The 26,555-nt window shown below is 40.9% G+C and overlaps 1 protein-coding gene across 7 annotated transcripts in view; it reads right to left on the minus strand.

Moving 5' to 3' along the window:
* Positions 1 to 14,659: 14,659 nt before the first annotated feature.
* Positions 14,660 to 26,555, minus strand: part of SOX6 (SRY-box transcription factor 6) — a 306,844-nt gene continuing 294,948 nt past the window's right edge. For all 7 annotated transcript variants that reach the window (XM_084254042.1, XM_084254038.1, XM_084254044.1 and 4 more), the window contains 2 exons: positions 25,181 to 25,397; positions 14,660 to 15,291 (listed from right to left, as the gene is read on the minus strand). In XM_084254042.1, coding sequence (XP_084110168.1) covers positions 14,988 to 15,291; positions 25,181 to 25,397 — 521 coding nt within the window. In that variant the 3' untranslated portion in view covers positions 14,660 to 14,987. The remainder of the gene's footprint in view (positions 15,292 to 25,180; positions 25,398 to 26,555) is intronic.

Raw genomic sequence — 26,555 nt, forward strand, 5'->3', positions numbered from 1 at the left:
TGATAAATGACTAATGTGTTTGAACATATTGGGAGAATATTTATACAAATGGAAGAGTTAAATTTGTGGCTAGTACATAAGCAATTTCATAAACAAAGGAAATGATGAAATTCTAGTCTATGGGAAAACAACTCACGCAGCAAAATGAAAATGGTCACAGTCTTGGAAATGTCTCAGATATGAATTCTGACTGCAAAGTAGATACACAAGTGAGGACCCCGAGTCAAAAATGTTGCTGATTCTGAGAGCTGAAAACCAGGAGGCAGCTCTGTAAGCCCTCTTTGCGTTGAACTTAAAGCTGAGAGGATATAAGCCTAGAGCTGCCGAACAGTGGTTCTTGAAATAAAGACTGGAAGAAAGGCCAACCAGAGCAGAGCGCAGAGAGAGAGAGAGACTTCAAATCTTGGTGCCCTTGTTTGAGAATATGTATAGCCATGCCCGAAGCTGTGCTAGCCTTGTGCTTTATCAGTTATGTAAGCCACCCTATCTCTTTTGGTTACAAAGCCATTTAAATTGTGTTTCTATCATTAATAACAAACAAAATTTAAATAATGCGATACTTGATCTCACCAAATCTTTGTAAGTTTTTGTTTGGTTTGGAAGAGAGGGTTTTCCAGTTGCCTTCAGCCCTCTGAATTATTCTTCCAGAAAGTCAATCAGAAAACCTGATACAACATATCTATTTGAGTGAGTTGACTCTCAGGGTTACAATGGAGAGATTAATCAATACCCAATCATCTTTTGTATGTCTTATCATTGTGGAGTTGACAGAAATTTAGGATAAATTGAATTTCCTCCAAATGTCATATTACAATTTGCGAAATTAATTTCAATTCCAAGTTTTGATTGGACAACTTAACTCTTCTGGTCTGCACTTCCCAGATTTTCTTGGTTAAATGAATTGGACTTTAGCCACTCCTTGCAGTAGAGTTGCAAAAATAGAGAGTCCCAGATATTACACTCTGTTTGGCAGGCATTTGAAATTTAACAGCCTGAAAAATGATCCAGGTTTTGAGCTGTATTTATAGCTGCAGTATTTATCCCCTGGTATGTCTTATCTGACACAGTTTAAAGTCCAGACCACTTGTCTTTCCCATTACTCTGTCTAGGGCAGACATGCTTGGCCACCATCCTCCAGCAAATCAACTACCTGCCTTCCTGGCATTCAAACAGTGCCCATGCTGTCTCTGCAGGTGGAAAACCAAAGGTGTCGCATTCCCCAAGCCACACCGAAGGAGAGGCAACTGCTTGGGAATTTACTACTTATTTCTCCAGTGGATCATACCATATATCTAGCAGGTGTTGTTATTTCCAGTATTAATAAACAACTGCATTTTCTTAGTGAATTAATTTTTTAAGATGTGCAACAAATGCAATTCGATCATTTCAGAAAGATTTTTATTCAAGTATACAATATGAGTACTTCTTACAATTGAATATATTGTTTATTCTAAGTCAAGGGTGAATCAGAGCAAAATAATGTCATGTCATGGAAGAACAATGGGTTAGGTCTATAGATCAGAATTCTGATTATTCTTCTGTGGTCATATTATAATTATTTCTTTGGGGTTTGTTTTGCTAACTTTCCTACCTGCCTGTACTACACATTAATACCATCAGTGCTTCTTTCATTTCCAAAAACATATCTAAATTTTATACTTTGCATTCCATGCTTAGAATTCAATCTCATTTACTTTTTTCATAAGGTAACATTTGTAATAGGAATAGTGAATTTTTATTAAAATTAGCATAGAGTTATAAAGTTCAAATAAAACGATGTGCTAATTAAGTCTCACTTCTTTAGACCTGATATGAGGATCTGTGATAACATCCACTTGTTGACTTATGTATCCATTATATCACTAGATTGTCTTAAGGTCAATTTTTATGTTTCTCATTCTAAATTTTTTGGATTAAATTGATGCTATAGATCATATTAGGGACTTTTAGAACATCAAACTATTATTTCACAAGTTGAAAATGCTAAGTTGTTGTAGGGTAAGTAAAGTATCAGGCTTTTCTGCCCTCCCGCCATCAGGATAGATGATGGATCCTTGCGGTCCTGAATGCATGCCTGATGGCGGGCACCTGGAGTAGGGTGTGGGCATGGGTAGATGGAATTCCATGGGGTTGAGAGACTGGGCTTATAAGGGCAGCATCATGGGGATGCTAGCAGAACGAATGGAGCAAGCAGAACCACGAGAAGAACCACGAGAGAAGCAGAGAGAGCGCTAGCGAGCCTCCCAGCCCCCAGCCCCCTGGCACCCCTGCCTGCTGTGTACCTGTGTACCTGCTGTGTACCTGTGTATCTGTAAATCCCAATAAAAGCCTGAAAAGCCACTGAGGGCTCCAGGACTCTCTCCTCCTTACCCCGTCTGCTCGGGTCATAGAAAACCTGCACTGCGCCCATTCCTGCCCTTACTGTTGTTGTGTATACTAGTAGATATTTTATACTTCCTAGTACTAGTTATTAACATGTTAAAATATCTTTTGTTTGACAGTAGTAGTGTTAACAGAAATATCAATACAGGTAGATTATTACCCAAATGGGATAGTTGTTATTTTACTGTTAGTGACAACATTAGCTTCTTTGCCAGGTTTCCACAGAAATGGATGTAAGTCAAATTCTATTGCAAATGGATTGGGTGATTAAATCATTCACACATTTATTCACTCACTCACTGTATCTATTCATATATATACTGGGATGTGTCTGGTTTGAACGTTTCCAGAAATAACTGCATTGTTTCTGCTAGGAAGAAAAAAAAACTTTTCACTGGGATCTTAGTTGTAATGCTCACTACTCACTCCCCGTTTCCTCCCGAGCACTCTGGTGCAGCCGCGAGCTTCCTGGCCACTGCTGGCCTCTCCGGGGCCACTGGGCCATGAGGAACAACCTGGGTAATGGCAGAAATGGACCAAGCCTTAGGGCTTGCTCCTTTCAACTTGGAGGATCCAAATAAATTTCATGCACAAAAGCCAATATTGTGTCATGTGCAGGGTCCTCTAAAGATGGGGTGGCAGGTGGAGGTGGGGTGCAGTGGTCACTGACAAGCAGATATGAGAGGGAAGCAGATTGCAGTTTGCAAAAATAGCTCCATCAACATAGCCCTATTGTATTCAGAACTTTATCATCTCCCCACCTGAAGGTAATTTCTTCTCACCTTCAATCAAGTAAGGTTTTGTGATTGCATGGAGGAGTAGAATGCAGTGAAAATGATACTGCACGCCTTCTGGGGCTAGGCCATAAAAGAGCACACAGTCTGGCCCTCACAGTTCTCTTGAGTTTCTCACTGTTAACACCCAGCCAGTGAGGCAACCCAGGCCACATGAAGAGACCTCATGTAGGTGAACAGCCTCAGCTGCTCCAAGCAACAGCTGGTGTCAATTGCCAAATCTGAGAGCAAAGGAAACTTCCATTTATTTCAGCTCCAGTCTCAGAGGTTTCCTAGTTGAGGCCCCAGTCATTGTAGAGCAGAGCAGAGTCTTCCCTGCTGTGTCTCATTCAAATTTGTGAATTCACAGAATTTGAGAGAATAATAAATGGTTGTTTTCTATCCCAAGGTTTTGGAGGAAACTGTTTTTAAGGCCAGAAACAAGAATAGAGAATTCACAATGTTGTCAGGAACCAGTTATAGACTCAATATGAGGGTGAAAGTTCACCTTAAAGCAAACTTGATATAGAGCATGAATTCTCAATGGGAGCAATATCACAGCCCCAAAGAGGCAAAAGTTGGTGGAAACTTTTTTTGGGGTGGAAAGCCTTTTTTTTAAAAGGTGGATAGAGCACAGGTGTGCATGCAACACATAAGCTGACACTACATGGCATTTAAATTTCTTGGAGGGTGAAGAGAGATTTTGGAGGAGGAAATGTCTAAAAAGTTTTCTTAAGTGTGATAATGAAAAAAAAAAATTGAGAAACTGAACTAGAGGGAGAGAAAGCTCCATTCTGAACGGGAGAAATCTGCTTCCCAGAGCAGCAGCCTGTCCAAGCAGAGGTCAAACTGACTGGGAGACCCTGGCCATGCAACTTGACTTTCTGGGTTTCTGTTTCTCCTCGACAAACCATAGAAAACAGGGGCCTCTTTGGTGGTGCAAGGGGTTAAGATGCAGCACTCTGAAGCTATCTACAGCTACTGCAGCACGAGTTTGACCCCCAGCCAGGGAGCTACCCACATGGCGCGGCAGACCTCTCCTGACTTGCCCGCTGCTCCCCACAGCAGTGTATTTTAGTAGATCCGCCTGTTCTGCTCCCCACTCTGTCTCACCCACCGCATCTCTGGCCTGTAACCCGGTTCTTGTATGCATAAATAAATAAATCTTTTTTAAAAAACCCATAGAAAACAATACCTAATATTCAGAGTTGTTGCTAAAGATCAGATGAAACACTGACAATGTTTCTGCTGCGTAACAGACCAGATTTCGTAGTAAATAGTGAAGGAGATGAATTTGAGTTGGACTTTAAAGGAAAGATGGTGACTGACAGGAGAGGGAAGTGCATTTTGGACAAGAGACATGAGTTGACCAAAAGTTGGAAAGAGGTGGAAAAATGTGTTACAATTTAATAGACTGATCCAGCTAGAGAGCTAGAAGCTATGGGGCTAGGAGATCAAGATAAAAATAAGTAATAGCTAGTAGCAGTTTGAATTCAAGGAGAAACAGTCCATGCCTTTATTTTTTAATTTTATTTATATTGAACACATTTGTTAAGCATCTACTATGTCCCAGGGCTGTTGTATACAGAACTGAAAATGACAGGAGTCAGTCAGATTCCTGTGTACAACATCACACATGTGCAAAAACAATCATGTCATTTCAGGGCCTCCCTGGTGGTGCAAGGAGTTGAGCACTGCACTATGAAGCTACCTGCAGCCTCTGAAGCATGAGTTTGATCCCTGGGCGGCCAGGGAGAAACCTACATAGCGAGGCAGACCTCTCCTGTCTTGTCCGCTGCACCCCTCAGCAGCGTATTTTGGTCGATCTGCCTGTTCAGTTCCCCACTCTGTCTGTGGTGAATCTGCCCACCCCCGACATCTCTGGCCTGTACCCCAGCTCTGGTATGCATAAATAAATAAATCTTTTAAAAAAACAATCATATCATTTCAGTGTAATTCACATATTTCTGGGAAAAGAGGGATATTGAGGGGCGGTTTCCAGAGGAGGTGATATTTAAGCAGGGCTTTGACATGTGGGAAGTGATGATGGTAGAAGTGAGAGAGAACTTCAGGTCGAAGGGGACCATTCCGAGCGTGGCATAGACACATGATATGCCGCATCGGGAGCGTGATGGGACAAGGACTAGAAAATTAGACACGGGCCTGAGTGCAACAGGAAGCCGCCTGCATGACAGTAAACAGTTCAGGCTTTGTCTTCTGCATTTTACCCAAGAACAAATCTGGGAGAAGATTGTTCTGGGGAGCAGCAGGGAGGGGGGGAAAGTGGGAGCAGAAGAGGAACCTGGATAGACCATCCCAGCAGGTGGCCAGGACAGAGCACACAGTCCTGAGTGATGAAGGGAGGTAGGGCATGGGGGGGTTGTCTGCTTGGGGGTGAGTTTACAATGCCTGGCCAGCGAGCTTATGATCAGTCCACCTGTGGTCCTACTAACCCAGCGCCAGAGTGACACCTCTCCTGGTCACCTGCTTTACTGGGTATCTCACTGTGTCTTCTACTCCCAGAGTTAAGACTGGGGCTCCTGAATCTACACACTTCCTCATTGCCTGGTACCAAAATCTAAAATTTACTAGTGGCTAATTGACAGAGGAAGCTGTGGAACAAACTCTGAAGGGTCAACCTACTGGCTTGGGTGTCTCTTGGGCCCTCGGACAGGACCAGGCAAGGGTCCAGCTAGAGCAGGGGTGGCGGCTTTGGAGTTGTCAGAGCCCATTGTCCCGAGACGCCTCAGTGTTCCCACAGTGAGATGCCTGGAGCTAATCGGGGCTCAGATCCAGGGCTGCACCACTGATGAGCCAGCTCCACTGAGTATTGTGGGGCCATATGCAGTAGGGTCAGCTGTTCTTAGAATTGGAAAGAACAAATGTGCTAGCACTTTCATGCCATTTAATCTGTGTGACTTTGGGTCACACATCTCCTATCTCTCGGCCTTCACGATTCAAATGAGGACAAGAAACCTTAACCTCTCCACCCTATGGTGCTGCTGACGAAGAAGAGGTAGATAGCAGTTATCAGAGGTGCCTCCCGCAAAGCAGAGCCTGCTCTTCACCATGGCCCATGCGTGGTACTTTAATGTTTTGGGTGACACTGCAGCTGCTGCCCTGCGGACCGCACTTGGTGGAAGCAAGACGATTAAGGGAAAGAATCCCGGCTGCCTGCGCCACAAGTTTCATTAGTCACGCTAAGAGGGGGTGGGAGGTGAACACTTTGTGGGCACAGCAACTAGCTTCTCTCCCTTTCTATAATGATGCCCAGGGACTGGGCTGCCCAGTGCCTCTCACCCCTGGGCGGTGGGGTCCCTGAGATGTCAGGAAAGAGTACGTAACTAAACCTCCCATTTCTGGCCTTTCCATTCTCGAGACAGGAGGCCCAGCAGGAAGGACAGAGCAGGGGCTCCAAGCTTGGAAACTGAGACACCCAACAGCACAAGTGTTCCCAACAGCCTGGGGACCCTCAATTGTTTTCCTTCCTGATGAGGAAAACCATCACACTGACTTGAAGTGGCTTCCTCTAAATGAACAGAGACAGTTTCACTAAAAATGTTCTCCAAATGAAGTAACGAATCTGAAGGTAGCCTGCCAGACCCTCGTCCTCACCATCTGACACCCTCGTGCGGGCACCTCTTCACACATGGAGGCCAACTTGCAACCATTCATGCACTCATTCCACACGCAAGGGGAGAGCACTTGCCCAGCCCTGTGCTGGAAGAGGGGGGAACCAAGGCACAGTGCTTGGCATCAGGAGCTCATCATCTGGCAAAAAGGACAGACACAGAAGCAAATGATTACAATGTGATAAATGAGATCATGGAGGTCCTTCCCCCGTGGCCTGGAGCTCCGGGGGCAAGCGTGATACCGTCTGCAGTGCCAGGAAGGCCTGATGGGCGGTGATATCAGGGGTGGGGTTTGAAAAAGAGTGGCAATGTCCCCGAAAGAGAAGACAGGTTTACGCCAAGCAAAAAGAGGTTAGAGCGCCAGGGTCATGAACAGGCTGAGGGGTTTGAGGAAGCAGCGAGAAGCTGAGGGGTGCAAGGACACAGCAGACAGTAAACTGGCAGGTTTGCTGATGCTTGACTGTCAGAGTTGGAAGCTGGGGTTTTATCTAGTCTTCTGTAGAAAGCCATATGATTTCAGGAGCAGATAAGAGAGAGGGGACAGACCAGATCTGAGTTTCAGGAAAAAGACCAAGGGCAGCGGCGAGGGCAGATTGAAATGAGAAAAACTGTGCTGGCAGCCAGCTTGAGGAAGGTAGGAGAATCCCTTGGGTGACCAGGTTCTGAACTGGGGCCTTAGGTGCGCCCTTTACTTGCTCAGTCTCCCCTGGGTCACACTCTCTGACGAGAGGTCGCACGTGTGCTCTGTGCACAATCCTGCTGCCAGATGTTTTCCCAGGGCAGTTCATTCATCCCCCGGCAACCCCAACAGGCAGAGATCATTGCCCCATTTTACAGAAGAGAAAACTCAGGCTCCGGGGCGTGACCTTGGGGAAGATCATGCAGCTGGTAAGAAAGAGCCAGGTCAGAATGACTCCGTGTGTCCTATGCTTACCCACAGCGCCAGAAAGGGAGAAGGGGTGGCCACAGAAAGCTAGGTTTTCAGGACTTACAACAGCTTGTATCAACTTTACAACTTGACTGTGAAAAAGGAAAGTTCCACAAATTCTTGACTTTTCTCTGATGAGGTGTTTTTCATAGGAAATACCAAATGCTCCCCATTACCTCTCTCGCAGACTGTTTCACTCTGCAGGTGTTGGTCACTAGCCTTTGGAATCCAAAGCACTGGCTTGGCAAGTCTTGAAGGCCCTGCTCCCTGCAGCCCACTCTCCCACCTCCACCTCGCAGCCTCTAAGCACAGCGCAAGAGCTTTGGAAATGTTTTAGAAGCTGATATCACTTGGAGCTGAGTTTCACTCTTGGTCCAACTCAAGGCTGACGAGATGGGAGCTCTTTCTCTGAGGCAGAAGCAAGTGAGAAATCAGCCAACCACTCCCAAGCACCATGGAGGCAGAGGTTCCAGAAGCAAGGCGTTTTCCACTCTTGGCTGCTAGACTTGTAGAAGTCGTGTCAGATGAGAGGCCGGCACTTGAGATTAATCACACCCTGGACTACTCAGAACTTTTATAAACTGTTTCATGAAGAAGCCAGGCAAATAGGAAGTGACATTCTTTCTCATCTTGTCTTGACAAAAATCCACCTTGGATCCTGTTCCTACTGTCTAAATCCACAAGCATTTCCTGCGGCAGCTGTGTATGCTCCACAATGAAAAAAGCAGTTAAGTCCTTCCAGGCTAAGGGGTTTGAAGGCTTCCTGAGACCTACCTCCTGGCAAGGCAGAAGCCATGGCAACGTGCGGGAGAGCGCTAGAAGCTCCAGGAGCCAGCGGGGGCGAGCCCAGGGCTTCCTGGACTCCATGGTGGGGACAGTTTGCAGGGCACAGACAAGGCCATACACAGAGGTCATAAAACAAAATTTATCTTTAATTTGTAAGTGTCAACAGCAGTACAAAAGATGGAGTGATGACGACTAGATTAAGGGTAGAGAGGACAGTCTTGAGGTAAATGAGCATAAATAGGCAGTTCTTATAGACACTCCCCTGAGGGGCCCACGCCCCATCATGGCATATACATTATCACCCAAAGATGGCAGGTTTAACATATCAGGAAAGCACCTTGTGCAAAAAGGAAAAAAAAAGTAGCTAAGGTGCCAACATACACCAGGATAGATAAAGACAGTGTGTCTTTCAGTTTTGTCTTTTCCCTTAATTATGAGGCAGAGGAGGGGAAGACTTTGAAAAGTACCACTGAAAGATTATTCAATGTTGCGTTTTATCTCACGTCAATACTGCACAAGAAAATCCAAGTAGTTCGTGTATGCAACACAGCTCAGAGCGGTGATTCATTCCTTGGAATTTGAAGAGATCCTTTTTTTCCCCATTTCTTTCATCCTTAGCAAACTTTTTTTTCTTGTTATCAAGAGGAGAGTGTGAGAAAGATGTGATGGCAACCCTTAAGGTCATTTAAAAACTTTACACTGGACTGTACAAGATTTTTTTTTGATAAACTATTTACATTTTCAGACTTTCAAACATATTCAAAGCAGCAATAGACACTAGTTTTTATGGTTTTTGTTTTTTGTTTTTTTTTTCTAATTGACCAAATAGTTACCAGCCATGGGCCAAGTAGGTACCTGCGTTATACATAGAATTTCTACAAAGAAAATCTGCAGTTAAAATTTGCTGGAGGGTGTGCGAAGTGCCCTTCCTTTCTCGAGGGCCACACCCGCAGTGTTGCTTGAGGAATCAAAGCACAGCACCTTGACAACAGAGTTGCAGTTGTCCCAACAGCCCTACACAAACTTTACATTTTGAAACAGCAGCCAGCATGTCAGTCCAGCATGTCAGTGAATTGTGCTGATTAAATTAACATAGAATACAATCTCACAATATACATCACAAACAAATTACAATGTCTGGAAATAAAAGTTACAGTAAGATAAGTTATGTAGTAACAGCTTATAAGCTTGTCTAAGGTAATAAAAATTTTACATGGCAAATACAATAATGAATGAACATAAATGCTAAGCATTCTACTTTGCTACCAGCTGGAGAAGGGTACAATAAAGACTGCACTTTCAAGAAAGCAAAAACACATATGACAAAGGAAGACAAACGGAGAATGCACATGAGCAGATCTGCAATGTGCAGCATACAAAAACAGTTAAATATTTGCACATTCCCCATACTCCAAGAGCACCAGCACTGAGGCCTCACTTTATGCCTGTGGTTCTTCAGGAATAAGAAACTACTGAGCAAGACATGTCACTGAGTGGCCTTCAAGCTTTCATATTGCCACGGACACCCACTAGAAGAGCGTCTGCACTAAGCATTACCTTTCTGCCCGCCCCACCCACTTCTAGTCCTGCCCCAAAGGTACCAACATTCCAGATCCGTACTTGTCCATGAGCTTTTGGAAAACAATCTGTCCCCAGAGGAAAAGATAGGATGGGTAAGATAAGGAAATGTGTTTGCATATCAATATCTTCAAGGATATTAGCAGAGGGTTATGCTCAATAGTTTATGGCATCAGAAACAGAACATCATCGGCAGGAATAACAGATAGAAGTTGTTTATTAAGGAAGAAAACATGTCAGGGGGCAGATGACTTAAGGAAATGATGCAAGTGCTTTTGTAAAAGGACAAATGAGGTCATACAATATTATTATACTTCGAGAAGTGAGCTTAAGTGCCAACTCAGTCCTTAGACAAACATGTACAAAATCAGGCAAGGCTACAGCAACCATTTTTGTCCTTTTCTCATTAAAAAGGAAGACCCGGTGATTATTTCAATACATTCCTCTAGCTGCATTCTCCGCAGTGGTTGGCACTTTGTACAAGACTTCTCATGTGGTTTAAAACTACTAATTGATTCTTTTTCCTGTCCTAGTGAATGAGTAGGTAGAGGTCACCTCTTTGCAAAATGAGTAAATGGTAAAATGCAGCCTCAGCTATGATGTTCAAGTGACCAGGCTCCCTTTCTCCTTGGGGTAGATGGGCTTCCTAGAAACAATCCCTGCTTTCAGCTAGCGCCCTGCCAGCCCGGCTCTGGAGGCCGTGCTCCGAAGAGGTTGCCTAGCTTCATAAGGAAAAGAAAGGCGCTTTTAATTTCAGCCCTAGCGGGATCACACCCTTTTCAAACACCCCAGGCTCCAGTGGGGCTAATGTTCAGGGGAGGCCAGAATTTGACAAGCTCAATAGCACTGTGAGCCCACACCTGAATTTAGAACTTGGCATGGCAGTTGGTATCAGGACCCTGGCAAATCAAATCAGGCCTGAGGACAAGACTGGGGAGTATCAAATACCAAACGAAGCGAACTGATGTGCTCCTAAAAGGTTGTGCTGGATACGTGTGAAAACAACAAAGCTATGGTACCTTCCTGGAAAAGATACTGCATCACCTCTGCCAGTGAAATAGAGAAACTGCCTGCCTGACTGTTCTCTGTCCAAAGAGTGACCTTTCCTTTCTCTCTCTCTTCCTCCCTTTCTTTTCTTTTTTTCTTTCTTTCTTTTATTTTATCCCATATGGGGTTCATTTTACTTTTTTATTTTATTTCATTTTATTTTATTTTGGAGAGGATTGTCCATCAGTGTCCCTAACAAAATGGAGATAATCTCGATCTTGGATTTGAAGACATTATGAAATAGGGAACACTGAAAACAAGTTGAGAATCTTTCATCTAATTGGCTTGGTGGAGGTTTTATTAGCGATCACTCTCAGAGACAGAGTTTTGCCTTTATAATGGCAGTCATGTTTCTTGCTGTTAAATAGTCACAGAACTACCTAAATTTATGTGGAATCACAAAGCAAATGGACTCTTCCAGCTGTACTGGAAATTTACTGTGCTCGATCCATCAACTTTCTATAAGAAATAAAAGGTTGAAGTCTGAGTCTGTGGACAGTGGGTTCCACTGCCTCGGCTACTGGTGGAACACTGCGCTCTCACTGCGGCTGATAATTCACTAACCCCGTGAGGTCCTGTGACTTGTCAACTTCTAATCTGGACCAACATAGATGGATAGAGAACAAAGAGGAAATACATAACTTAGATCTAAGTACTCATGAACCAAAAATAAATTCTATTTCTATGTTATATTTACACAATTAGAAAAATCTAAAATGAGATGGTAAAGTCATAAAAAACTTTGTTTAAGCCCCACTGAAAATAAAATGAAGTGATCCCTATGATTGTCACTTTTAATTTCCATGGATATTTAGAGCCAAACTTGGCTAATAAATAAACTGCTTATGCACAGAATTTAGATTCAAATACAGCATCGCTGTTTGACCCAATGAAAGAAATGTTTACAATCACATCATTCCTGAATAGCCTTTCATTTTGAAGAACGTGGCTAGAGTAACTGAACCCCAGTACTGAGGCAGAGCTGGAGCTAAAACAAAGTGTTCATACACACATGTATTTTGCATAAATAAATGAAATAACAAGACATAAAAATGACTCAAATCCGGCAACTGTGAGGCAAGCCCACACGAGTCGAAACAGATGACTTTTGTTCATGTAGTTTTCGTACAACAGTTTCACATTAGTCAGAAGTGATAAAAAATACCATTTCTATCCAGTGCTTATAACACTTACGAAACAACATCTGTGAGTGTGTGTGTTTTGTTGATTTTTTTGTTTTGTTTTGTTTTTTACTACAAGCAAAATCAAGTTTCAGTCCTAAAGAACAGTCCTTTGTTCTCCACCAGCCCAGAATATTATTTTGGCATGGTCATAAAAACAAACAAAATTAAACTACTATTCTAAATGTTTGCCTTTGTGCAAAATTAATTACATACAATACAATGCTAGCCATACAGCACTCTATCTATGCAACAAAATAAAAACGGAGTGGGAAGGGGCAAAAGCAAAAGTCAAAGAGGAAGGGAAAAAACACGAGAACTAGCTGAGGAGGAGAGGTATATAATCAAAAGAAATCAGTAAGACAATAATAAATACTCATTTTTTGAGAAAAAATGACCTCCTCCTCATTTGAAATAAATGTACAAAAACAAAGTTCCAATCCCCAACCAATATTAAGCACAAAACATTCCTATCAGTACCTTAATCAGCTTACAGAGAGCACTCCCAGCTAATGCCATAGCCAGGAAGATTTCGGCAAGACCTCCTTATTGCTATTAGGTAGGGCCTTGCCTTGAGCACTCTTTTAATAAATATGAAGGTACGCTATTTTCTTCCAACTGACAAAATGGCTCAAGAAATCCGATGGGGCCATTCCTATGTCTTGGTGACCAGATTCTGGGTTGTCCCTTGAGGTGAACTGTCCCATTTGCTAACATTCTCCCATTGAGCCACTCTGGGTGAGGCCCCCATAGGCAATCAGTCCTAGGTTCAGGAAGGTCCAAATGGCACGGCCAAGCTCCTGTAGTTAGGACATGGAGCATAAACCCCCACTGCCTCCAAGCCCACCAGCATATCTCCAGAGAAATCCTTGTGTGAGAAGGGCAGTTATCTTGCTCACATGGAGGTATATTCCCCCAACAGCCACAGATGGAGAGAGTGAGCCAGAAGTACTCATCTGCTGCCCAGGAGTGATCTGTTCCCCAGAAGAAACAGTGGGAACATTCTATATAGGGAATATCCTTCTCCTCCTTCTCCTTCCCTATACATACATATATATATATATATATACACACACACATTATATATATATATAGTTTCATTCTCTGGATATATCATGATTACCTCTATCTTTGCTTTGAGGCTGGCATGTGGCTTCTTACATCCTGGAGATTTTACAAAGAACTCCCTAGATGTGCCAGATGGGACAAGGCAACCCAGTGTAAAGGTGCCAGCCCATGACAGCATCCTTGTAGCCTCCTCCATGGCCCACAGCCTTGGGCTTTAGGTTTGGCCGCGGGACTCTCCTGCCTGGCAGTCACCACTGTTGACCCTTGCTGCTGAATGGCATTCAGGGAAAATGCCACTGATGCAGATCCTACCACTTGTTGCTGAACTTAATTAGGGGGAAATTCTGGCAAAAGATTTACGGTCATGGCAAAACTCAGGGGCTCACCTGTTGAAATGTAATACTCTACACCTGTATCCAGTACATAGCCCCACAGTCAGATACTCATGTTTAAAAAAACAATATAGGTATATAATAGTATCTTGTTTCAGAAATGCTTCCAGATGCTCTGGGGACATAAAATCACTATGTAATCTTTTGTATCTAGCAGGAGAAGGAGGTAAAAAGGACTGAAAAGTTCTTCGGGGAAGGAGGGTGAAAACACAAAGAATTATTAAATTAATGCCACCAACATTTTTTTTTAAATAAATAGCAAGTGGACCCTTGACATTCTGGAATGAATAAATTACTTAAGAGAAAATGTGTTAAGACTGAATGTCAGGGTAAAAGGCTAAGGGATAGTGGATGTAGTGAGAGGTGGTCTCAGGCAGAGAAGACCACCATGTCGGTGTCTGGTGTGGTGATCACTGTGGTGTGCGGCACGCACTGATGGCACATCAAGAGGCAAACACAGCTGGGTGCACGCACTGTGGCAACCTTGTTCATTCCTTACAATATCTTGTCTCCAGATTCCTGAGTACTTTACCATTTTCTGGAAAAAAAAATGTATGGTTTTTGCTATTTTATTTTAAGATGCCAAAGATTGTCTAAGACTTTGCAGTGTCTCCTTTAAGACTTTCAAATATTAAGATTCAAAAGTTATGAAAAAGTTTGGCACATTCAAAGTTTAACTCTACACATGGAAAAATGGAATTCTGAGGCCTTTCGAATATGATCTACATGCAGCTGCACACGCCATGGACTTGTTCTGTTTCACAATATGAAATCCTCAGCTGTTTTCTAAAATAATTCAGAATAAAAACACATTCACAACCTGTAGGCCGGCACAGCATACCTGAGTGAGAATGTTTAACCCCATCTAAAACAGTAACTTAAACCTTTATCAACATCCAAAAGAAAAAAAGTAAGACAAAAATATAAGACTTGTAAGACAGCTATGGGTTGAGATAAGTTTTCAAGTCCTGGTGTCTCATATTTAATATGTCTTCACCTAAATTAAAAAAACAACAACAACAACAATAACAATAACGACAAAAACTCAAGTTCATGAAAAATCAGGGAAAACTTAATCTGTCTCACACTTTACGAAACAATTAAGACCATTCTGCTGATGTAATTGTGGAGCCACAAATGCATGCGGGCTCTTTAAGAACTTTTGTTGGGGGAGGGGAGGTGAAATGTCAGAGTATTTTAATTCAGCAAACAAACACTGGTCAGTTGGCACTGACAGCCTCCGGGGCTTCGTTTTCGCTGCTATAGTCTGATTTGGGATCATCTTCATAGTCGTCATACATTTCCATTTCATCCTCTCCATTAATCATTTCATTTCCAGCTAGACTTCCACCGTCTGTCTTCATACCATAAGTGCTCTGGATGACTGGGAGGCTGGGCTCTGGGCTGGCAGAGGTGCTAGAGCAGTCAGATGTCATCTGAGGTGATGGTGTGGTCGTTGCCATAGTAATAGCACCAGGATACACAACACCTGTTCCTGTGGTGATTGGAATCTGAGGCTGTTGCCTGTATAGATTCAGAAAAACAAAATGAAACAAGGGGAAAACATCTCTCCATATGTTTTTCTGTGTGGCATTAGAATTCATCTCCCGCACATCCAAAGGGGGTCCCTATTTGACATTACAGGCAGATGACAAATGGTGACAAAGGAGTTTCCTGGGGAGTCCTGCAAATGTCCTTGATACCATGGTTTGGGGGGGGGTAGGCAATATAATGGAGAAATTTATTGATGGTTTTACAACATAAAAGCTGAGTTCTTCAAACATTGCAAATATAGCAAGTCAGGTAATGTCTGGCATTTGAAACAAAAGCTTCCACAAAGTAATATGTGAGACCATTTTTTTAAGATCTCCCAGAACATTAAAAAAAAAAAAAAGTTTGGTAGCATGAGATATAATGACACTGTTAATCAGGCTTTTGTCATCACCTTGGTTTGAGAACTCTACCAAGGAAAGATGAGGATGATAAAGAGCTAGTATGTCCCAAAGTGTCAGATTAAAAAGGCATGTATTTGTTATCCATGCAAATGTCTACTTGTTTTTATGGTTGAACTTGTAAGGAAGCTCCTTGAAGCTTCTATTTTCCTGGTTATGGAAGGATCATCTTGGATTTCATTACTCCTGAGGTAAGAGCTGAGGCTGGAGGAGACTAAAGAGCAGAGAGACCTCTGCAATTCAACAGGATAATAGATATGTTGCCTCATCCTAGATCCTAGCAGTGCCAAGGTATGGTCACACCGGATCATTCTGTTATAATGTTACTCTAGTTCAAATAAACTTACCAGACCCTTTATGAAGGTCAGTCTCTCCCTCTGCAGCGAGACAAGGCTACTTGACTCTCAATTTCCCTAGTCACAAGAATTAAAGACCTGCTTCCCTCAGAGATTCTGAGCAAAACAATATTCTCACGGGTGCAATATTCACCAAGTCTTTCTTTGTGCAGAGCAATGGTAATTTAAACTCATTTCAAAAGTCATAACCTTTCTGGACCTTAGTTCCCATGTATATATAAGAGCTAGGATCAGGGAAATCCTGGACAGTCTTTCCACCTTTCATTTTTCATAGGTTCGGACCAGTAATCACTTAGAAATTTTTTACGGGCCCTATACATCATCACTGAAACTTTCCATTCACCTAAGTCTAACAGGAAACTACCCTAAATCTATGAAGCAATAGCTTGGTTATGAGCTTTTTTTTGGAGATACACAGGAGGAGAATAATTTTCTCACAAAGGCTTGCCTTCCAGCCTGGTAGAGGAGAAATGATAGAGACCACCTAGAATCACTGTGATTCACCTGATAAGGCTATCTTTCACTCTCTAGGAGGGATAAATAGTGATTCCTCAAACTTTGACTAATGTATAAAATCTTTTCATAGGTACTACCTCATTCAATTAACATGACTACCCCATGAGATTATCAGTCTCAGTTTTCAGATAAAGAACGTAAGGCCTTGCATTCAATAACCAGTAGAGCCAGAATTTGGACCTTTGTCACCTGACTGGAATTTTATCACTCTTTCTTTTATAGATATTCAATATACATATACACCATGCTCACTATATCTCATAAAAATTCCTGATTTCTGTAGAGCCTGTCATCATCCAGACACCAAACACCTGCTATTGAACTACTTTCTATGATGCTCATGTTGAGGTTTTGGTTGCCTGAAGGAAGATGCTAGAGAGATCTCAGTCTATGCATAGAAACAGAGAATACTGGTTTCCCTCTCATAGAATCAAATTCTACAAACAGTACATTGCTTGTTTCCTAAGTTTTGGGCAAATTGACACAATTAAATTTCATGCTAAACTTTCCAAGGCAGTAATGACCCATTAATTTTCTTTACTAAATCTAGAAAATTGCAAGAAAATATCTCTTAGCTTAATCACATAATGAATGTAAAGGGAAAACTATTACTACAATATTGACCCATTTTACAGACATCCCAGTTTGGTGAGTTAATCTGTACTATAAACTCTATACAGCATACACAAACTATCAAAGGTTACTCTTTTTCACAAAGAATAGATGGCTGTTCTTGCATTATTTTTTACATCAAAATGTGTACATGCACAGTCTATTAAGTTGAATTGAGGTCTGATAATGTGCTGAGGATTATGCTTAGAGGCTTTCACAGTCTCTCTTGAAGCTTCACAATAGGACTGAGAGGTAAGTATTATTTCCCCTCTTTTATGGATGAATTAATCAGGTGGGGTTCAGAGAATTAAAGTTGTTTATCCAAGGCCATACAAGTACCATAGGTAGCAGCTGAATCCTTCCCTATGTCACAAATTCTCTACTAGAAATCAAGACTGGAACAAGACAGGCAAATTTACAATATCAGAAAAAAATACTCAGCAATTTCAAACAGAAACAATCTCATCTAAAACAGGCTTCACATATTTAATAGTATTTATATATTAGGATGCTAATGGCATGCTAAAAACAAATAAAATATCTGTGTGACTTGCTTTCTAGAGTAAGACACACATGATATTCAAAAGCCTACTACTACTGGGTGGTGGAGAAATATCAAATCCGGTATCTGCTGAGATCCGCATACTGTTTGGTTCATCTGTGATATCTTAAAGGTGTTAGCTCCTGGTTTACCTTTGCTCTCTTTCCAACGTTACTCTGGCATAATTCTTTTTTTTTTTTTTAAGATTTATTTATTTATTTATTTATTTATACAAGCACTGGGTACAGTCAGAAGCGCGGGAGGGTGAGAGAATTCACCAGAGCCAGAGCGGGGAGCAGAGCAGGCAGAAGGACCGAAGTACACTGCTGAGGGGAGCAGCGGGCGGCAGGAGAGGTCTGCGTGCCATGTGGGATCCTCCTCCGGTGGCCGGGGAGCAGCCGGGGATCGAACCGGCGCTGCAGAGGCTGCGGGCAGCTTCGCTAACCCAGTGCTCAACCGCTGCGCCACGGGGGTGGCCCTGGCATAATTCTTGATGACTCACTACCCATATAGATGATCACTCCACCACCTCGCTATCCCAGTTTCTTAACCTCCCTTACATTATGATGATCTGTCTCTTCTCTATCGCAGTTGCTAGATCTAATGTCATACAACAGACCTTGTAATTTCCAACTGTATTCCCTCCCTAATCTCAGTTTAAAACATCCTACTCTCTAATCACATCTTATATTTTTATTTGCCTCTTCCAGTACTCCAGTTTAACAATCATCTTACCCCATGAGGACCTACAATTCCTTTATCCTTCCAACTTTCACTATCCCTTTCCTATCATATTCTGTCTTCATTTGCCTCCCAACCAAGTAAAAATTCTGTAGTTCATCACTCCCCTGCCAATACTCTCCATTCTCTTACATGACCTACTCTCTGTCTAAATTCATTCCTTTGGTGATCATGTCCAATTCTGTCACTTTAAATATTATCCATGGGCTGACAACTCTCGTTCATATCTCCACACAAACTTATTTTATTTGGATGTCAAAATTCTATCTCGGTATTTGATAGTATTGATACTATTTGATAGATGCAAAACTGAACTAATCATTTTCCCATATACCTGCTCCTCTCACGGCCTTTTAGATCTTGATTAATAATTACTTCATCTTTGTGGTTGCTCAAGCAAACCTTGGTAACTACATTTCTCGCAAATCCTATCCTGAATCCATTGGCAAATCTTAGTGGTTCTCAACTCAGAAACATATCCAGAATACCTCCACTTCTTGCCTCCTCCACCTCTACAAACTTGGTCCGAGCCACCATCAACTCTACTCTGGTTTATTGTCAGAGCCTCCCTCCTTATTTCATGCTATGCCATCTCCAGATAATTATCAACATAGAAAATAGTGATCCTTTTAAAATCCAAGTCAGATCAGAGCATTCCTCTTTTCGTAACCTTACATACTTCCCATCTCATTCTGAGTCAAATCCAAGTTTTTTGGCCTACCAGTTTTTTCATCATTGGGCTCCCTGTTATCCCTCTGATATCTATTACTTTTTTCCATCTACTCACTCTGTTTTATCACTGAGGCCTCATTATTTCTTGAGCAAGCTAAGCAAAACCTCACCTCAAGACTTTTGTCGTTGCTATTTTTTTCTGCTGAATTCTTCCTCTAGATATCTTCAGGGTTTGTTTCCTTAGCACCTCTAGTCTTTGGGCAAGTGGTATCTCCTCAATGAGGTTTTCTATGGCCACTATGTTTGTTAAAAATTGCACCCTCTCCTCTAATGCTTCCTCTCCTTCTCCCCCCTACTTCACATTGTTTGAAGGCACTTATCACTGTTGGTTATTCAATTATCCATTAAATAGTCTGACTTCCCTCACTAGAATGTAAGCATCATTAGGAAAGGAATTTTCCATGATGTGTCCCACAGGTGATATAAGGCCTAGGACACAAGAGACACTCAATACTAATCTTTTGAATACAATGAATGGATGTATGAATGAATGAACTAATGAGTGAGATGAAAAAGCAGGGTCCTTTGTTCTAGTTAAGAAAAGACACAATGAGATTAGACCTATGGGGTGGAGGATGGTGGCAAAAGTATGTGAGTATAGCCAATAATTGTCTTTGTAGATAAGGAAGAGATCAGAGAACCAATCTAACTACATAGCAGAGAAAGGCAGATTATGGCATAGCTAAGAAAAATGTACTTTTGAACATTAAGAGATGTCCCACAAAGAAGCAAGCTCCCTTGGAAAATGGTGAACTTTCTAGCCCTAGAAAGTTTGAGCATAATTTAGAAAGCACTCGTACAAAGGCTTGATGTATCTGACTTCTGAGGTAACTTCTAAGTTACCAGTGTTTCTGCGGATGCAAAATCATAACCTAGCTGTCACACTGATCTTGCTATCTCATCGTCAACATGAAAAGAAAGTTTAAAAAATTAAGTGAGCATAGCTAATTATAGTTGAAGAAGTCTGCTTTACAAAGGTTTCCAAAATATTATCCCTTCTCTACCTTACTATACTGCTAGGAAAAATTCATAGACTAGCCTCCTTCTTTATTATGGAATATTTGCACTCACCTTCCATCTGCTCATGCTCTCCTTCATGCTAAATTAGGAATCTTTACCCCTACTTTCTACCAGCCTGACCCTACCCAAACCTCAAGTCTCCATCTTCGAGGATGTTCTATGTGTGCCCCTAATGAGTGCCATTCGTTTTACTTGCTCTTTCCTCTAAGTGAGAAAAAAATCAAAACTAATATTTCATTATACTTTATGTGTGGCACTATGCAATGTAGTCTCTATGTGTGTGTGTGTGTGTGTAACAAACTATTATTTGCTAATCTATTCATGTATGTGTCTCACTACTTTGGCTACCGCAGTCTCTGAAGGCTCATTCTGTATTAATGCTTCATGTTTTGTACTAATTTAGTACAGTGCTGGGCACAGAGCTGGTTTCAAGCAGATCCTTACCAATTGACTAATCAATTAACAAAATGGAAATTCCTGCCAGCAGGCTCAAGCTTTGTCCATCGGAAATTACTTTCCTAAAAAGCATTTTTCCTTCCTTTACAGATCAATTGCAAAGTCAAAATTCAAACACTGCAGATTTCACAAACAGGAATAGCTGGCAGGCTATTGGGCTCTACAAATAATGAATGTGCACATCAAAACAAGAGTTGTAGCTGTTCGTAAAAGTATATGCATATGGCTGATAAAGGCAGACAGGGCTGAAAACCTGCCCTCCTCCCAATCCAAGTAGATTGTGCACCGACCCCAGTAGAGTCCTGCACTGTTGCATGGCTTCTATATCATAAAGATATTTCTATAGTATAGTCCACCTTTGCCAACTGCAAAGAAACTACATAGTTATGTTGGCAGAGCCCTTTTGCTTGCTAATCCTCAGGACATTTATAGAATCCATAAGTGAAGTCAACAAAGTCTGTTTCACTAAGAGATAAGCTTATATGCTGCACATCTCTGTGTGGATTTTACAGGAATGAATGGAAATAGCAATCTTTTTATATTACTTATTAGAGATTTGAATTTAGCCTTCTCTATAGGAAAATGATAATGAAAATGTATGGTTCCAGACACTGTTCTAAGCCAGACACTGTTCTAAGCACTTTAGATATATTAAGTTATTCTGTATTTAAGAATCTCATGTTAAAGGTATTGTCATCTCCACTCTACATGTGAGGAAATTGAGGTGAGTGTCTCAAAGGAAAGTGGAGAGTTCAGAAGAATAAATATAGTTATTCATTAGATTACAGAATCAGGAAGAAGTAGATCTAGTTTTGAGGCAGGAACAGTCTGGCTGCAGAACTGATGTCCTTAACCACTATGCTATATAGCCTCTAAACAATTTGTCATCTCTAATTGAGAGGTATGTATCATGGTGAAAAGCACATATGTTTCACATTCACATAAGCCTGGCTTAAATCTCAGCTCTGCAATTTGCTAGCTGTGTGGCCTTGAACAAATTATTTAACATCTCTGAACATTGGTTTTTTCAGTGCTATAGGGAGCATGACACTGCGAATCTTGTAAATTTGCTATATTTGCAATAATTGGTGTAATTCATTCAACATAGTATATAGCATATAGTAAGTATTCAATAGCTTACCATTACTATTATTATTAAAAACAGGTCAAAATTTAATATTTTATAATATCTGAAGATTTTTCTATTAGTTCACAGATAAATTATTGAATAAGCTTCAAATAAGTGGAAGTCTATTTAATCATAGTTCTTTGGGAAAAGACATTGTAACTCTATGTACTCTAATGAATATCATTTCAGCATTAATAGCACTTTCATCAGGATTATTACAAAATTATGCTACTTAACCTGTCAATTGAAGGGGTTAAATCCAAGATAAGAACTAATCTTACTCCATTTCCTATTACTGATAAATTCATTTCATAAGTTAAATTAAAAAAATCCTAATTCCCTGCACTTCTAACTGTATCATCAGTAAAATTCATTACAATGCTGAGCAATATATATAATTTTATTGGCTTGAAAGTTATGCATGTCTTTTCAAAATCAGCTATAAAAATTGATCTCACCCCCATTCCCTTCAAGAAGTCAATAGCAATTTTTGAATTTCTTTTTGTTTTTCCCTCTTGTAACAACCTCGCATCTAATGAAGATCAATTTCCAAAGATGAACCCTGGGGAGTTAATAATCTATCAACTACAACGACTTAGAAAAGAATACAAATCTTTAAGTGGAAATAATACTTGGCTTTAAGTAGCAAGTATTACCAAAACTGGACTGAGGAAAATACTCAGCATTGAATATTAATGAATAGGACATTCCAGCCATTGTCTGCACACCTGTAACCTCACCCCACAGTCTAAAATGATCTTTCCATAAAATATCTTTTCCATAAAAGATATTCCTATACATCACCAGGAACATGATCCTTAGTTTCTAAGTTTCAAAGTCCTTCCTATGCTACCAAAGGCCTTATTTTCTTTAGGTCTTAATGATTCTTGTGAATAGGGAGATGAGGCATATTTGGAAGTCACATGGCGAAGACAACTTCTCAGTCATTTGGCAAAATGGAGATAGAGACCAGGATTTGAACCTTTGTTCTTTCTCACCTTTTTGCAGTCAGAGGAACTCTTGAATTCTCATTTTCTTTGTCTTACTGAAAGGATGTGATTTGTAGATCTAAAACACCTAGTTTTCACATGTTCTTAAGCTGCTTTAGTTTTTTATTTTAAATTTACATTGTTATATGATGTATTTTGATGCAGAGCTGTTTTAATGGACCCTTTGGTGAGCGGACTAAATTCAGTAGAATTACTGCATCTCACAGTTTCAAATAAATATCAGGGAACTAACAGTCTTCCAGATAGCAGGAAAGAGAGCCACTATGCCTCATGAGATACACTGGGAATCACAAAGGATATTAAATGGAAACTTTAAAATCTATGTTCAAAAGGTTATATACAGTCTCGGAGCTATACTACCAGGATTAGAAGACATTTATCACATGGCTTTAAATTTGTATATTGTTACATAGAACTATACTTCCTAGAGTAAATTGGTATTTGTATTAATCCTCTAATTAGCATGTGAATAGCCCAATTACAAGGCATTATACTTTGTGTTAAAAGCTTTACTTTTAAGAATGCAAACATTAATAAGGCAAAAGAATTTGATAATCCTGTTTTGGTAAGTATTCATCTGTTAATATATTAGGATCCCCAAATAACAAGGTGAGGTAAGCCTCTCTACTTTGAAGAGTGCTGCAGGATAAAGAAATCCATTGATTATCCAGTATGATATAAAATATATTTTTGCTGTGATAGTAAATCCATATTTAATAGTAAGGATGCTGAAAGGAATTCACTTATATTGACATCCTACTAAGCATTTTAGAAAATGCTCTTAAAAACATTGCCTGGGTGAGTCCTCTCAACAACTGTATAACTACTGTTACTCATTTCACTTCACCCATGAGAAAAAAGAGGCATAGAGAAGTTAAATACCTTGTCCAAGTAGGTAGCAGTTGAAATGCCAGAACTCATCTCCCACCCAGAATACTCTAGTGATTATATAGACACATAACCCCAACTGCTTTCATCAGTCTTTTAAAATTTTCTTGGCATTTCTATCTACTACTCCAAAGTAATTTTATGTTTTTAAACACATGCTTCTGAAATCAACTTTTTGTCTCATAAAGCTATTTTTTGAGGATCTTTAAAAACAAATAGTCCTTGGGGCCTTTCTGGTGGCATAAGGGGTTAAGCACAGCACTGTGAAGCTATCTGCAGTCTCTGCAGCATGAGTTCGAGCCCCATCAGGCCAGGAAGCAAGCCATATGGTGCAACAGGCCTCTCCTGCCTTGCCCTCTGTTCCCCTCAGCAGTGTATTTCAATCAGTCTGCCTGTTTTGTTCCCCATTCTGCCTCTGGTGAATCCTCTCACCCCACACAACACTGGCCTGTACCCCAGTTCTTTATGCATAAATAAATCTTTAAAAAACAAATAAATAAATAGTCCTTTACTTCTCCTTTAAAATATCTCTTTCTTCACCTCTAAGTGAAGTTTTCTTCTTTTCCTGGCCTAGCATGGCACTTCATTTCTCCTTCCAGTTAGCAGTGAATGCAGCTTCCTTTTTATTTATTTCATTTCTTTCTCTCAAGCCCTTTCCCAAGTATCCTCCCAATCCAACTCCAGCTGCCTCATGCCAGTTCTTCCATAATGGTCCTCTAGTTTGCCACCCCCTGTGCCTCTAGGTCTGGGTGTGCTGGAATCTATAGGCATCTGCATCCCCACTTATCCTGACTACTGTGGTTACAAGGGGCCCTTTTTGAATGCAGACAGCTAGTCAGCCAAGTTGAAATTTATACCAGAAATCTATTACCTAATTTTTAAACAAAATGACATGAAATCAGACTTGAAGATATCAAAAACATGTCTAGTTTCTGAGTTAAGCAAGAAAATCCACATTGTTACTGCTTCCACCACAGAATAATTTACTGCAACAGGAGTTCTGGATCTTATGCCAAAAATGAGGTCCTCTAACCAATGTCAAGGCCAATTATCTTGTGGTAGGATCCCACAACAAAAGCAGACTATTGTGATTAGAGTCAGAAGCACCACCCAGAGAAGCTGGAAGGCTTCTGGGGATTTCTTAAGGTTAGTTTTTATTTTTTCCTCCCTGTGTGTCTGTTTAAATAAACTACCAGAAACTTGGTGTGTGGGCACTGAACATCTTAGATTTGTCTAAGAGACAATGAAAGGGGTGATCTGTTGGGAGTGTTGCAGGTTTGCTTTGCTTTGATTTGATTTGTGCCTGTGACATGACAAGGATGGTGACTGCCATGGCCCTTCAGTGTGTCACAACCTCCTCCCTTCCCAACTATCTCCTTCCCAAACACTGTGCCCCGTAGCCTCCTGTGCTTTCTTACTGGGAAGAGAAAGCCCAGGTGGCTAAATTAAGGAACACTTACCCCACAGTAAAGAACTGCCTCATCTCCTGTCTTCGAGACCTCATCAGTTGTTTATACTCCCCAATCCGGAGCTTTTTGCCATCGACAATGCAGGTGCGTTTCGGTCGAGGTTTGTATTTATAGTTTGGGTACTTCTCTAAGTGGATCTTGCTTAGCCGGGCCTGCTCTTCATAATAAGGTTGTTTCTCTTGGTTGGACATAGATTTCCAGCGAGACCCTAGACATAAAAATAGCCTTCAATACCCAAGCGGTCAAGGTAACATATTTCTGGCAAGTACAACTAGATATCCCTTCCCACTGCCTCATCACCTGCAGTCTTAGTCCCTCTGTCCACACACCATTAAGACACACACCTAGTCATTTAGACTAGAAAGAATATTTTTGCATGTTAATTTAATGTATTATTCCTCTCAATAATTTAAAGTTGATGGTATAATATATTATTTTAAAATCAGTATTTGCTGCTTATAAACCTACCTTTGCACACCTACACCAACATCTTTACCCTATCTACCTTCCAATCTCTCTCAAGAGGGTTAAAAACCTGAACTTCCTAAGCATATTTTCAAGTGCAACAGGATTCTCAGGAAAAGCTCTCTTGGTTCTAGAAATTCAAACATCTCCCACACGCCAAGCATCTTCAGGAAAGCTATGCTTTGATAAGATGTCAGCAGATGTTGTTATCCTTCCATATGTAAAAGCCTACTGTGCACACTGTCTTCTCTGGCTAAGGGTAATTAAAAAACCTAAACTCTACCTAAGAAGTTCTAGCTTTAGAACCGGAAGGTGCCGTTGGAGTTATATATACCATATTCAAGTACTATAAACGCTCACTCAAAGCTGGACCGATGAAAGTACAAAAATTTTTAATATGGTTTATACAGGAAGAAGGAAAAGTATTCACGTCTCTAATATTGTTTATAAAGAGTTATCTAAACACTTGATGAAGAAGGGATGTGTTTTTTTACATGTATCAAATTGCATTTTTGTGTCTCGCTGGTGAATAAAGCGGTAACAGCTGTGCTGACTGGATGTTAGCTATTCTTCGGTGGAGATTTTTCATACATAAACAAATGGAAAAGTTGTACAAATATTCTCTGTAGCCAGCAATATCCTGGTCTGCTTTAGTCGCACATCCATCCCTGTTCTTTCCTGATTGTTGAGCAAAAGTTGTTCAAAAAGTCTCTGCTGATAGGCTTCTCTGTGTTCTGCTGGCTCCCAGCAGTTTAAAACCCCAGTTAACAGAAGATTCTTAGTACTCTCAAAATGCTGTGCTTTAAAGGTTTACATTTTAATGAATACACCCACTATACTCTTAATAATTTCTTTCACAGAATGCACACCAATAATACAGTTTCTCTACAGCTGCCAAAAT

This window comes from Talpa europaea, assembly GCF_964194135.1.
Source record: "Talpa europaea genome assembly, chromosome: 1".
NCBI classification, from domain to species: Eukaryota; Metazoa; Chordata; class Mammalia; order Eulipotyphla; family Talpidae; genus Talpa; species Talpa europaea.